Genomic DNA, 15,116 nt, shown 5'->3' on the forward strand with positions numbered 1-15,116 from the left:
TAGAATTCAAGGTGATCATCAAAAAATTAAACTGACTGCTAGAACAAAAATCGGTACTATTCAGAGGAGGACAGTTGTCTAGAGTGTTTATAATCTATAAATGGCATTATTTTTTTATTTTTATTTTTTATTGTAAATTGTATTGGGGGAATAACAATAACAATATTTCATTCTTTTTATGGATAGTAATATTCCATTGTATATATATATATGTACTACATATCCTTTATCGATTCCTCTCTCGAGGGACATTTAGGTTGCTTCTGTGTCTTGGCTGTTGTAAATAGTGCTGCCCTGAACATTGGGGTGCATTATCCTTTTGAATTACAGGTTTCTTTGGATATATGCTCAGGAATGGGATTGCTGGATCATATAGTAGTTTTATAGTTAGTTTTTTAAGGAACCTGCATCCTATTCTCCATAGTGGTTGTACCAGTTTATATTCCTACCAACAGTGTAGTAGAATTTCCTTTTCTTTGCACCCTCTCCAGTATTTATTGTTGGTAGATTTTTTGATGATGGCCACACTGACTAGTGTGAGGTACATCTCATTACACTTTTTTTTTGTTTTTTGTCTTTTTGTTTTTTAGGGCCATACCCACAGCATACAGAGGTTCCCAGGCTAGGGGTCCAGTCGGAGCTACAGCTGCCAGCCTATGCCAGAGCCACAGCAACACTAGATCTGAGCTGCAGCCACAACCTATACCACAGCTCACAGCAATGCCAGATCCCTAACCCACTGAGCGAGGCCAGGATCGAACCCACAACCTCATGGTTCCTAGTCAGATTCATTTCCACTGTGCCATGACGGGAACTCCCTCATAGTTTTGACTTACATTTCTCTAATCATTTGTGACGTTGAGCATATTTTACTGGGTTTTGGGGCCTTTTTTATTCTTTGAAGAAATGTCTATTTATGTCTTTATTTTTTTGTCTTTTTAGGGCTGCACCCACAGCATATGGAGGTTCCCCTGCTGGGGGTCTAATTGGAGCTGTTGCTGCCAGCCTATGCCAGAGCCACAGCAATGCCAGATCCTAGCTGCATCTGTGACCGACACCACAGCTCACAGCAATGCCGGATCCTTAACCCACTGAGCAAGGCCAGGGATTGAACCCGCAACCTCATGGTTCCTAGTTGGATTCGTTTCCACTGCACCATGACAGGAACTCCCAAGAAATGTCTATTTAGTTCTGCCAATTTTTTAATTGAGTTGCTTGTTTTTTGTTTTTTTTTTTTTTTTTGTTTTGTTTTTTTTTTTGATATGTGGGTCTTGTTTTTGTATCCATTCGGGTAGTCTATGTCTTTTGGTTGGAGCATTTACATTTAAGGTAATTATGTATGTCCGTATTGCTGTTTTTTTAATTGTTTTGGATTTGTTTTTGGAGGTCTTTTTTCTTCCTTCCCTTCCTCTTTGGTTCTCTTGTGATTTGAGAACTGTCTTACTATTTTTAATGCTATATTTGTAATCCTTTTTCTTTTTTGTGTGTATCTTTTTTTGGTTTTGGAGTTACTATGAGATTTTGATATTGCAGTCTGTCTGTACACAAGATTGTTTTATTTTTATTTATTTTTATTTTTATTATTTTAATGATTTTTTTTTTCATTATAGCTGGTTTACACTGTTCAGTCAATTTTCCACTATACAGCAAGGTGACCCAGTCACAATACACATGTACATTCTTTTTTCTCACATTATCATGCTCCATCATAAGTGACTAGATATGGTTCCCAGGGCTGTACAGCAGGATCTCATTGCTTATCCATTCCAAAGGCAATAGTTTATATCTATGAACCCCAAATTCCCAGTCCATCCCACTCCCTCCCCCTCCCCCTCGGCAACCTGTTCTCTAAGTCTGTGAGTTTCTTTTCTGTGGAAAGGTTCATTTGTGCCATATATTAAATTCCAGATATAAGTGATATCATATGGTGTGTGGCATTCTTTTTCTGATTTATTTCACTTGGTATAAGAGTCTCTAGTTCCATCCACGATGCTGCAGCTGGCATTATTTTGTTCTTTTTTATGGTTGAGTTGTATTCCATTGTATATATATACCACATCTTCTTAATCCATTCATCTACTGATGGACAGGTTGTTTCCATGTCTTGACTATTGTGAATAGTGCTGCAGTGAACTTACGGGTGCATTTTTTTAATGATTTTTATTTAGGTTATTTTAATTTCAAATATATTTGCAATATCCTTCATTTGTACTCTCCTCATGATTGCTTGCTTTGATATCATATTTGTATGTGGATGATTTCCTACTTTTATTTTATGTTTGTTTTTACTGGTGAACTTTCCCACTTGTAACTTTCTTGTTTCTAGTTGTGGCCTTTTCTTTCCTGTCTAGACAGTTTCCTTTTGTATTTGTCCTAAAGCTGATTGGTGGTACCAAATTACCTTGGCTTTTTGTCTCTGAAATACTTTTGATTTCTCCATCAAATATGAACGATAGCCTTGTTGGGTAGAGTATTCTTTGTTGTAGGTTTTTCTTTTCATCACTTTAAATATATCATGCCATTCTCTTCTGGCCTGCAGAGTTTCTGCTGAAAAAAAATAGTTGATAATCTTTTGGGGACTCCCTTGTATGTCATTTGGTTGTTCAGAAATTAGTTGTGATTTTGGTGTTTTCATGAGAGGAGGTGAGCTCAGGTCCTTCTACTTTGTAATCTTGTCTCCTAATCCTTATCCACTTGGGATAACCCTCTGTCACACTCAATAACTTGGGTCTAGTTTGCCAGCACAGTGTGCGGCATAGCTCTAGCAGACCTGCAGCCTAGAGCTTGAGGTTTTTCCTATTCAGTTTTTTGTAATCCATTAACTTCTGTTTATGATGGAATTCAGCGTAAACCACAACAGCAGTGAAGCCCAGGTACTTCACTTGTCCTGTGTTCTAGGACACTGAGTGATGTATGATTGCTCCCAGGAATTTAAGGGCTGCATGAGACATTTCCCAGAGAATTCCTGTTAGAATGGCTTATTTGCCTGGACTCTACAGGATGCTTTATCTACTTGGCAACAGAGTTCTATAACACTTCCCTTATATAGGGCTAAGATTATGGTTCTTTAGAACCATATGGTTCCATTGTCTTCAGATTCTGTGCTATAACAGTTATTTTTAATGTGACCAAGGAAAATATGTCATAAATAAGTGAAGAGAAGGAGTCTTGGAAGATAAATGGAAACAAGCAAACAAAAAAAGGAAATAGAAATCTCATACTGAAAAATATAATAACTAAAATCAAAATTTTATACTTAATAAATTGAAGATGACAGATGTGTCAGTGAATTTTAAATGACATCAATAAAAATCACCTAAAGAAGAGAGAAAAAAAATGGAAGGAAATTTGCCTATTTAATGTGTAGGTAATTGGAAGACTGATGGAAAAAAGAATGAGAATGGGGCATAAAAATATTTAAACAAAAGATGATCTAAAATTTTCCAAATTGATGTAAGGAAAATTTATAGACCCAAAAAATCAACTAACCAAAAACACAAAATCATACCTGGATACACTGTATTCAGAATTTATGTGAGAAAATCTTAAAAGCAGCAAGAGAGAAAAGACATTACCTACAGGGGAACAGTAATACAAATAAAGGCTGATTTCATGTCAAAAATACTTGGGGCTTGAAACAGTGAAATGACATCTTTAAAATATGGAAAAAATTTAATTTAGAATTGTATATTCAATAAAAATATTCTTCAGAAATTAGAGGGAAATGTAGACATTTCCATGTAAATGAAAACTGAGAGATTTTGTTGCAAGCCATCCTAAAGTACATGAAATACTAAAGTAATTTCTTTGGGCAGAAAGAAAAATAAGCCAGAAAAAGTCAGATCTACAGATATAAATACTGTACAGATATCTAGAAATGTTTAATTCTGGTCAACATAAAGATGAAGATTTCTTCTTATTAATTTCCTTAAAAGGAAAGTGGTTAATAAAGACAAAAAGTATAGCATTTTAAGGTAATATTTATAAGATATGTAAATGATCAAAAATAATACTTTGGGGTAAATGCACATATTCTATATCTTGATTTTGGTGGTTGGTTATACACCTTCTTATCTTTGTTAAAATTTACCCAACTCTACACTTAAAATGTATGCATTGTATCATATGTAAATTATACCTCAAAAATGTTCATTTAAAAGAGAATAATAAGAAACTCTAAAGTACAGAAAGACTGCAAAATAGTGAATTTCTTAATAAACATAACATCCTGTTTTTTCAGGTGATTATTCTTTGTGTTCTCTAAAGCTTGAAAGAAATATGTATCATTGTCACATTCAAAATTTTTTTCTTAGCCTTGATTTAGTAGTTTCTTTCCTAAGATTTTATGGTAAAGAAATATCATTTTCGCTCCATGATACTTAAAGACACTATGTATAAGGAAGTTTATTGCAGTCATATCTATAGTAACAAAAATAATAAGCAACCCTAGCCTCTAACTAGATGTGAATGTTTATATATGCTTGACCTTATAATACCAGAAATTCTTTAAAATCAAGCATAGAAAGATGCATGTGTTTTAATGTTAAGAAATAAAACCATTTATAGAGTATAAAAGCATGTTTGTTAAATATATGCAAAGAAAAATTATTAGAGGATGCCCACCAAAATGTTTACATGATTTTCTTTATGTGATGTGATTATTTTCTATGTTTTTTTCTTACTGCATTTTTTTTTTTTTTCGCTTTTTAGGGCTGCACCAGCTGCATATGGAAGTTCCCATGCTAGGGGTCAAATTGGAGCTACAGCTGCTGGCCTACACCACAGCCACAGCAATGCGGGATCTGATCTGAGTCTGTGACCTATACCACAGCTCATGGCAACACCAGATCCTTAACCCACTGAGCGAGGCCAGGGATCAAACTTGTGTCCTCATGAATACTATTCGGGGTCGTTACCACTGAGCCATGACAGGAACTCCCTTTACTTCATTTTTAAAGAATATATTTTTCTGTCTGTATGAAAAAGTTATTTGTTTCATATATAGATGACTTTTAAGAAGAATACAATCAGATTAGGTATGAAAGGATGATGTGAAACTACTATAATATCTGGAACTCTAACTTACAATGAATTGTTTGTGAATATATATATGAGAATGCATAAAGGTTGAGGGGTTAATGCTATACCAGTTAATCTGTGATGTTAGATTCTAGTATGACAGCTCATGATTTTATTTATTTATCCTTGACATCTCTATTAAAATAAGATGATCATTTACAGATAATTCCTTGCCGAAATTATCTTCTAGTATTTAATTCAATTCATTGCATTTTTTTTTTTTTTTTTTTTTTTTGTCTTTTTGCCATTTCTTGGGCCGCTCCCGTGGCATATGGAGATTCCCAGGTTAGGGGTCTAATCGGAGCCATAGCCACCGGCCTACGCCAGAGCCACAGCAACGCGGGATCCGAGCCGCGTCTGCAACCTACACCACAGCTCATGGCAACGCCAGATCCTTAACCCACTGAGCAAGGGCAGGGATGGAACCCGCAATCTCATGGTTCCTAGTCGGATTCGTTAACCACTGCACCACAACGGGAACTCCTCATTGCAATTTTTTAAGACAGAAATTTATAAGTTACTTTGAAGAGCAAGTATGTGATTATATTTTTATCAATGATATTTTGAAGAGGCTTTTTGATAAAAAAAATCCAACTCAACATGAAGAAAACAGATTTTCTTAGTTGCATGATCCCAATTACCTGAATAAAAGTAATTCCTTAAATTCTGTACTGAATAACTGTGTGCTTAAAAAACAGGCATTCTAGTTTTAGGTATAGGGTTTGCAGTACCTTTTCCTAGGCTTCTTGTGTCAGCATTTGGCTGTGTGGTCGCAGATTCCAGCATCACTCAAACTGGCTGGTCAGTTTGAAGCCTTGCTTAGGCAAGGACTGTTATTTGTAAAACGTTGTCTTATTGTTTAACTGACGTTTCCTCATAAATCTTGCTGTCCTTCATGATTATTTTAATTTCTTTAACTCTTTCTCTCTTCATTTTCTCAGTTTAATTTTAAAAATATTCCATCTGTCATTCCTCTATTTTTCATTTATTTTGAGCAGAAGTTGATATGGCAGTAGAAACTCTTTAAAGGTAAATCACTCTGTAGTTAGGAAACAATGACTTGATTGTTATTTACTCTGAACTTTAGGAGAAAGACTAATTATTATTTAATCTGTGTTTAAGGAATAAGACAAAAATTAGACTCACTTGGAATAGTTATCAAAGAATTTTAAACATACCATATTTTTTGACTATCAAGTTGACATGCTTATTACAGAAAAATATTAAATGATAAAATGTTTTAAAAATTATCCATGATTGCCACCACCTAGAGAAAATGTTATTAATACTTTGGTACTCAGATTTCTCACCTGAAAAGGATTTATAATTTTATATTTACTCTTGTATGTATGTGGAATAATAGAAAAATGCCCTGGAGAAACTATGAAATAGTGAATTATTGTCAACTAGGTATTTGAAGTGATAGTATTGTGTTATACTTTTCTTTGTTATGAAAAGTATATGAATCAAATATTTACAAGAAACTACACAGAAAGCAAAGAAAGTATTACATTTTATGAGATAAAACTTCTTGTGCAAATTATTAAAGTTCAAAAAGTTTATCAATATGTTAGTTTTTCTTATGTTTGTGTTATTCATTAACCTATCTTACTTTGTTTTCATATGTGGTTGCAATTTGAATACAATAGCTATTTCCAAACCAAGTTATAAAGATATATCTAATTATATTTTATGATGTCTTCTAATTTATGATAGGAAACAGAATTCAGGAAGAACAGCAAGAAATTGGAAATGTTTTAGGGAGTTAAAAAACTTTAAAAGCAGACTCAAAATGCACAAACAGATGTCATGTGCAGTGGAGCAAAGTAGTCCTTAAGGTTTTAATTAATTGGTTTTTAAGGTTTTTTGGGTTTTTTTTTTTGTTTTTTTTGCTGTTTGGGATTACATTACAAGATGTTAATTTCTTATGATTATATGGAGCATGTGGACCAGTTTAGAAAGCTGTCATTTCAAATAGAGCTTCTTTCTCCCTACCTCTATTACCTTTTTCTGAATTCCAATTAAATGTATACTTGATCTCATTTTAGCTTTCTGATCTTTTTGATATTTTCTCTTTATCTTTCTGAGATAAATTATGGATAATTTTTTCAACTTTTTTTTGGTTAAATCATTGTCTTGTCTAACCTATAATGGATTTAGAGACTGGCAGTATGTAGGTAATTAAGTATTTGTTCAATGAGTATATTCCAGCATTTCGGACATTTAACCAGCAGCCTGAACATGTTAAGTTAATATTGGTTGAATGTGTGCATACATTAAGAAATAGTTGAATGAGTGAAATTTAGCACTGGAAGAACAGTAACTAATTTTCATAAATGAAAATGTGTTTGTTTGTTTATTTGATGTTTGCTTTATTTTTCTCAGGGAACTGTACCTTCCTTAAGATGATGATTGTGCCAAATAAAATTTGGGAAACTGCATAGCACCAATTAATACTCTAGACCTTGTCATTAATAAGCATTTAATGATAAACATAATGATGCCATGATAGAGACATGACTTTGCTAGGATATTTACTAAACCTTAAGAAGCGCTATGTAGAATTTAAAAATTATACGCACTTAACCATGAATGTGACACAAAAACTTTAATGTTTGAGCCTCTCATTTGTTCTACAAATCCTTGTGTAACTAAAAGTGATGTTTATCTGATGGAGAGTGTTTATTATTAGTACATTGAGAAATAATTAAGAAATATTATTTCTATGACAATTCCACATGAATTATGCAATGTGTATTCCTGTGTTTTGGTTCCAAATGCTGAACTTTTTCTAAAATATTATTAAAATGTAAATTTTTGTAATTTCATCTTGTGAAACAGCTACATGTACTCATAAACCAAGCCCTTTTTGATTTTTTTTTTTTTTTTTGGATTTTTTGCTTTTTCTAGGGCCACTCCTGCAGCATATGGAGGTTCCCAGGCTAGGGGTCTAATCGGAGCAGTAGCTGCTGCCTGCGCCACAGCCACAGCAATACCAGATCCGAGCTGCGTCTACGACCTACACCATAGCTCATGGCAATGCCCGATCCTTAACCCACTGAACAAGGCCAGGGATTGAGCCCGCAACCTCATGGTTCCTAGTCGGATTTGTTAACCACTGAGCCATAACGGGAACTCCATGATTTTTTTATTTCATTTATCCTTACCATTTTGTTTGTTTCTTGCTTTTTGTTTTATTTCTCTCATGAAGTGGTGCTTTGTAACGTTTTGTATACGAACCTGAGATCTGCTCATATTCCTAGATTGATCTGCTATAATCTTGGACTTTTCTCCTTACTGCTTTCTCCATTCTTCCCATATTACTGTACAAGTTCTCCTCATGTGTAAATGGGAACAAAAGGTAGTGACCTTCACAGGCCTATTGACAGGAATTCATGAAATAATATGTGTATATTGTTTAGACCAGTAGCTTTAGATGGTGAAACATCAATGAGGCATAAATGGTAATTATTATAATTTTAAATCATTATCATTATGAGGTTTTCACTCTTGGCTGTTTAGGAGGGAAATACAATAAAAGTGAATCTGATGTGAAATTTGTTCTGTAATCTCAGCGAGCTGTAATTGTTGCCTTTCCTCCACAATTTGACTTCCAGGTGTTGTGGGGCTCTAACTTGAGGGAGTGCTGGTAGTCTGGGTACCCTAGTATTTGAGGGTTTTCTTTTTTAAAGTACTTTCATATAGTACTACCTTATGCAACATTTGGTTTTTATGTTATTGTAGGAGTTAGTTTGAGGGTTTTCTTCCTTGCAACTGGTACTGAATAGGAAAAATAAGATCAGGAAAGAAACTAAACGTTAGCATATGCTTCCTTACCTTTATAAATCAGGATTCTCAAAACTCTCAAAGAGCCTTGACATTGAAAGCATCCACATATTTTTGTTTTTCATTATCTTTTCTCAATTATAAATTAGTCTTATAATTTAGAATATTGAGTGGTTTCTTTTATTTATGAGTTAATGACTATAGCCACATTCATTGTTTGACAGAAGCTTGCTGTTTAGAAATACAGAGGGAAATTATGTATACCTACATGTGTATGTGTATATGGAAAGACGTGAAAAAGAAACAGACTTTTTCCACCACTCTTATTTTTTCCCTTGGATTCCTGTAGGACTGTTTTTTCTGTCCAGGAGAGTTTGGAGCTCAGTGTTATAACTACATTGAAATGTTATCCTGTGTTTTCTTTCTGTTTTTTTCAACTTTGTGAAACTGAATATTTTATTAATACAGTGTTCATGTAAAAATCTCTGTTTATTATCCATTTCCACTTGGGAAATTTTTTCTTTGCTTACCATTGTCTCCTTGGGCCCTTTTCAATTCTTCTTAAAGATGAGAAACTTCTTGATAATGGGAGTTTAGGTATAATGTAACTAGAGTTGGCTCATATGTTTTCCTCCTGGCTCCTCATGCCATTTCAGTAACTTTGCAGCAGTGACACCCTGTATTTTTGGGAAATGACTTCAAGACTCCATTTTAAACATTTTTGGTATGGTTTTAGTATTATTAGGTTAATACTTAAGAAAATACATGTATAATGAATTTGACTTTGTTGTTTTTTTTGGTTATAATAAATCTTACAGTATAAACATCCATAATAAATTATATTATCTTATAGTTGTTCCTAATTGTGAAAAGGAAAATGCACCAGAAGGTCCTACTCAGAAAGGTCTCCGTGAAGCCAGAGAACAAAGCAAATGTAAAATAAAGATGAAAGCTAATACAAAGGTATGACTTTGTTCTGTAAATTCATACTTAACTTTCAGGTATTCATGTTCTTGGACTCATACCATATCATTATTTTATTGGAAAAGGAATTCGGAAGTTAGGTATTCCAAGCTCCTTCGTCTGTATAGGTTCTTCAGTGTTATTAGTAACTAGGCTATTGAGAGACATGCACTTTTTATCAGGAGAGAAAACTGGATTAATCACTCCGCCATTTCTGCTTACTTGCTTCCTTTTCTGCCTAAATTTAACTTTGTCTAAAAAAAAACAAAACAAAAAAAAAAACCTACCAGATTGTCCCTTATTTCTTTTCTCATAGTATAACTTCAAACTTTATTTAGTCTTTTAAAAAAGTAGGATGGAAAGAATTATGCCTATATAAGAATCTCCTTATATTTATTTGAATGATTTTCTTTGCAATCAGGCTGTTAATTAAAATCTTCTACAATGATTACTGAAAAATGGTGTTAAAAATGACTGTCGGTGGAGTTCCCGTCATGGTGCAGCAGAAATGAACCCATCTAGGATCATGAGGCTGTGGGTTCGATCCCTGGCCTTGCTCGATGAGTTAAGGATCCGGTGTTGCCGTGAGCTGTGGTGTAGGTCACAGACCCAGCTCAGATCTGGTGTTGCTGTGGCTGTGGCATAGGCCAGTGGCTGCAGCTCCGATTAGACCCCTAGCCTGGCAACCTCCATATGCTGTGGGTGCGGCCTTAAAAGATAAAAGACAAAAAGAAAAAAAAAAAAAGACTGTTGGGCAAAGATCAAAAATGAGGAAGCAAAAAAAAATTACCTGAAACCTGTGAAAGGTTTAGTTTCTTGTCCTGAAAATTACGTAAAAGTCTAACTGAGGTAATAAATGTTTTTTATAAAGTAATTACCTTTGAGTTATAAAATATCTGATATTGATTTTAAAATGAAAATATTTACAATATTAATAACTTTTTAGTAGTAGTAATGATGTAAGAACAATAGATTTTTTTAAATTCAAGTGACAAATCATTTACTCAGCTAGTATCTGTAACATTTTTTCCTCAAAGGTATGTATTAGAATCTGGTATCATATAGAGTATTTCAATAAAATACCAGGAGTTCCCGTCATGGCTCAGTGGTAACAAACCCAACTAGGAACCATGAGAGTGTGGGTGTAATCCCTGACCTTGATCAGTGGGTTAAGAGTCTGACGTTGCCCTGAGCTCTGGTGTAGACTGCAGGCGTGGCTTGGATCCTGTGTTACAGTGGCTGTGGTGTAGCCTAGAAGCCATAGCTCAGATTTGACCCCAGCCTGGGAATTTCCATGTGCTGCAGGTGCAGCCCAAAAAAGGGAATATTAAAATAAAATACAGACTAAATATTTTTAGGTTATACCAAGGCTTTGATAATCACTTTTTATGAAGTTTAGATAAGTATTTTATTATTCCTCTATTAGCAATATTAATGTTTAAATTTATCTTATTTGTGGTCGATCCCCTCTTCTAGTCAACCTGCCTGTAGCTTCCCTATGCCTCCAGTTCCCATCAGGACAGACCTTCCTCTTTACCATCATAAAGTTTTCCCACTCCTCTGCCTGCCTTTAATTTGAGTCTCTGCCAAATGCAAGCAGTGGTGGGAGATGACTCTCTTTTTGTCAATTAGTAGTGCTCATTCTTGTTTGGAAAATCTTCATCTCCACTGTGGTCATTAGTTCAGGATGCAAATGGAGCACTCACAATAATAACAAAAATCAGAGTTAAGGATTTTTGGGTGTGATAATGGTGGTGGTGGTCATCAGGAACATTTTCACCTTCTAAGGGCATAGTAATTCTCTTTCAGGTAGGTAAGTCGTCATTAGAAATGATTTGTTGATTCATTCATTAATTGCTTATGGCTTGTAAGATTTTTTACATTAGTCATGAAAGGTTGGCATTTTATGTAACAAAAAGTTACATATTTGTGCATAGTATATTCTTTTTTGGCTTTGTAATAGAATAACATAATATCTAAATAGGATAGAAAGAGCTAAATGTATATGGTGAATTATTCCCCCTTTACAAGTAATCATTTTTTATTTACTCTTTTAATTTTCATTGTTTCCTGCCATTTATATCCTTTGACCAACATCTCCCCAATTTCCATACCTCCTAGCCCCTCCCCCTCCCCCCTGCTATAACCACCATTCTCCTTTGTTTCTATGAGTTCAGCTATTTTAGATTTTATGTCTGTATATCCAGTATGCTCTATGGATCTCTCTCTCGCTCTCACATCGTGTTTATTCATTCATTCACTGACACTTAAATTGTTTCCATAACTTGGCTATTGTAATGCTATAATGAACATGGGAGTGTAGCTGTCTCTTCCTGTTATCATTTTCTTTGGATATATACTCAGAAGTAGAATTGCTTGATATTATGGTGTTTCTACTTTTAATTTTTTGAGGAACCTACTGTTTTCCTTATAGTGGATGTACCAATATACATTTCCAACAGTAATGCAGGAAGGTTCCCCTTTTTCCATATCCTCACCAATTCTTGTTATTTGTTGTCTTTTCGATAATAACCATTCTGACAGGTGTGAAGTGCTATCTAATTGTGGTTTTGATTTGCATTTCCCTGATGATTAGTGATACTGAACATCTTTTCATGTGCCTCTTGGCCATCTGTGTGTCTTTGGAAAAATGTGTGTTCAGATCCTCTGCCCATTTTTTAAGTCAGATTGTTTTATTTTAGCTATTGAGTTGTATGAGTTATTAATATATTTAAAATATCAACTCTTTATTGGGTATGTCACATCTGAAAATATTTTCTCCCGGTCACTAGAAATTTACTCTCATTCAGTAGGTTGCCGTTTCATTTTGTTGATTGTTTCTTTTTCTGTCCAGAAAATGTTTAGTTTGATGTTGTCTAACTCTTTTTGCTTTTGTTGCTTGTACTTTGGGTCATATCAAAAAATCATTGACAAGACTCCTTGTTGTGAAACATGTCATGGGTATTTTAATAGAAGTTGGATTAAAACTGTAGCTTGCTTTAAGTAGCATGGACATTTTAACAATATTAATTCTTTCAAATTCAAGAGCACAGGATATCTTTCCATTCTTTATATCTTTTTCACATTCCTTTATCAATGTTTTATATTTTTTAGAGTATAGGTGTTTTACCTCCTTGGTTAAGTTTATTCCTAGGTATTTTATTCTTGGTGATGTGATTTCATTTTATTTAATTAATTTATTTTTGCTTTTTAGGGCCACACTTGTGGCATATGGAAGTTCCCAGGCTAGGGGTCGAATCAGAGCTACAGCTGCTGGCCTATGCCAGCAACATGGGATCCAAGCCACATTTGCCATCACAGTTCACGGCAAAGCCAGATCCTCAACCACCAAGCAAGGCCAGGGATCGGACCCACATCCTCATGGATCCTAATTGGGTTTATTAACTGCTGAGCCATGAAGGGAACTCCCAGCCATAAAGGGAACTCCCAATGATGTGATTTTAAATAGGATTGTTCTCTTGCTTTCCCTTTCTGCTAGTTTATTGTTATAGCAAGGCAACACAATACTGTATATTAATCTTGTATCTTGCAAAGTAATTGAATTCATTTATTAGTTATAATATTTTTTCCTTTTTTGTGGAGACTTTAAGCTTTTCTATATGTAGTATCATGTAATCTTCAGATAGTGACACTTTTAAATCTTCCCTTCTAATTTGTGTGCCCCTTATTTTATTTTTTTTCTTTTTTTAAACTAAATTTGTTTTTTTATTAGGGTATAGTTGATTTATAATGTTGAGTCAATTTCTGCTGTAGAGCATAGTGACCCAGTCATACATATATATATATCACACATTTTTTTTTCTCATATTATCTTCCATTATGATCTATCTCAAGAGACTGGACATAGTTCCTGTGCTATGCAGTAGGACCTCATTGCTTATCCATTCTGATTGTCTTATTTGATTGCTCTGGCTAGGAATTTCAGTACTCTGTTAAATAGAAGTGAGGAGGATGGGCATCCTTGTCTAGTTCCTGATTTTAGATGAAAAATTTTCATCTTTTCAATGTTGAGTATGATGTTTGCTGTGGGTTATTAAACAGCCTTTAGTGTTGAGATATGTTCCCTCATACTAACTTTGATGAGAGTTTTTATCATGAAATGTTTGTGGAATTTTGTCAAATGCTCTTTCTGCATCTGTTGAGATGATATGGGTTCTGTCATTCCTTTTAACGTGCTGTATCACAGGATTGATTTGCAAATATTGAACCATCCCTCATCGCTGGAATAAATCCTACTTGATTATGGAGTGTGATCTTTTTATATATTGTTGAATTCAGTTTGCTAATATTTTGTTGAATATTTTTTCATCTATATTCATCAGAGATATTGGCCTGTAATCTTGCTTTGTAGTTTTTTATCTGGTTTTGGTATCAGGATAACTGTGCCCCTGTAGAATGAATTTGAGTGTGTTCCATCCTATTCAGTTTTTTGGAATTGTTTGAGAAGGATAGGTATTAGCTCTTCTTCATATGTTTAGTACAATTCTCCTGTGATGCTATTCAGTTTTTTATTACCAATGCATTCACTACCTGTGATCAGTCTCTTCAGATTGTCACTTTTTCCTAATTCAGTTGGCACGTTTTAGGTTTCTAAAAATTTGTCCATTTCTTCTCAGTTGTTCATTTGTTGGCATATAAATATTTGTAATATTTTTAAGTGTTTTTTGTTTCTTTTTTGTTTTGGTTATTATTTCTCCTCTTTCATTTCTTATTTTATTTGGATCCTCTCTTTTTTGTCTCTTTGTTTTTTCGTCTTTTTAGGGCCGTACCTGCAGCATATGGAAGTTACTAGCAACACAGGATCCAAGCTGCTTCTGTAATCTACACCAAGCTCAAAGCAAAGCCAGATCCTTTAACACACTACTGAGGCCTGGGACGAGCCCATGTCCTCATGGATACTAGTCAGGTTTGTTACCACTGAGCCACAAGGGGATCTCCTCTCTCTTTTCTTCTTGTTGAGCATGGCTAGACGTTTATCAATGTGTTTATCTTCTTGAAAGATCAACTCTTGATTTCAGTAATCTTTTCTATTGATTTTTGGTCCTTTTGAAAATGTATTTCCTCTTATTTTCTTGCTTCTGCTGATTTTTTTTTCCTTTTAGATTTTCTAATTTGCTTACATGTTAATTTAAGTTGTTTATTTGAGATGCTTCTCATTTCTTGATGTATTCCTGTATTGCTAATATTGCTAAAAACTTTCCTCTTGGAATTGCCTTTGCTGAGTCCCTTAGATTTTGGAAAGTTGTGTTTCTGTTTTCATTTGTCTC

At 34.2% G+C, this 15,116-nt stretch overlaps 1 protein-coding gene across 12 annotated transcripts in view; it reads left to right on the forward strand.

The window, feature by feature from the left end:
* Positions 1–15,116, forward strand: part of SPAG16 (sperm associated antigen 16) — a 951,825-nt gene that overhangs the window by 48,061 nt on the left and 888,648 nt on the right. For 5 of the 12 annotated variants that reach the window (XM_021076085.1, XM_021076086.1, XM_021076088.1 and 2 more), the window contains one exon: positions 9,719–9,828. The exons of 6 other annotated variants lie outside the window; for them this stretch is intronic. In XM_021076085.1, the coding sequence (XP_020931744.1) occupies positions 9,719–9,828 (110 nt within the window). Of the gene's footprint in view, positions 1–9,718; positions 9,829–15,116 lie in introns of those variants that run through there. One more of the 12 variants, XM_021076093.1, reaches the window with a different exon arrangement.

This window comes from Sus scrofa, chromosome 15, assembly GCF_000003025.6.
Source record: "Sus scrofa isolate TJ Tabasco breed Duroc chromosome 15, Sscrofa11.1, whole genome shotgun sequence".
NCBI classification, from domain to species: domain Eukaryota; kingdom Metazoa; phylum Chordata; class Mammalia; order Artiodactyla; family Suidae; genus Sus; species Sus scrofa.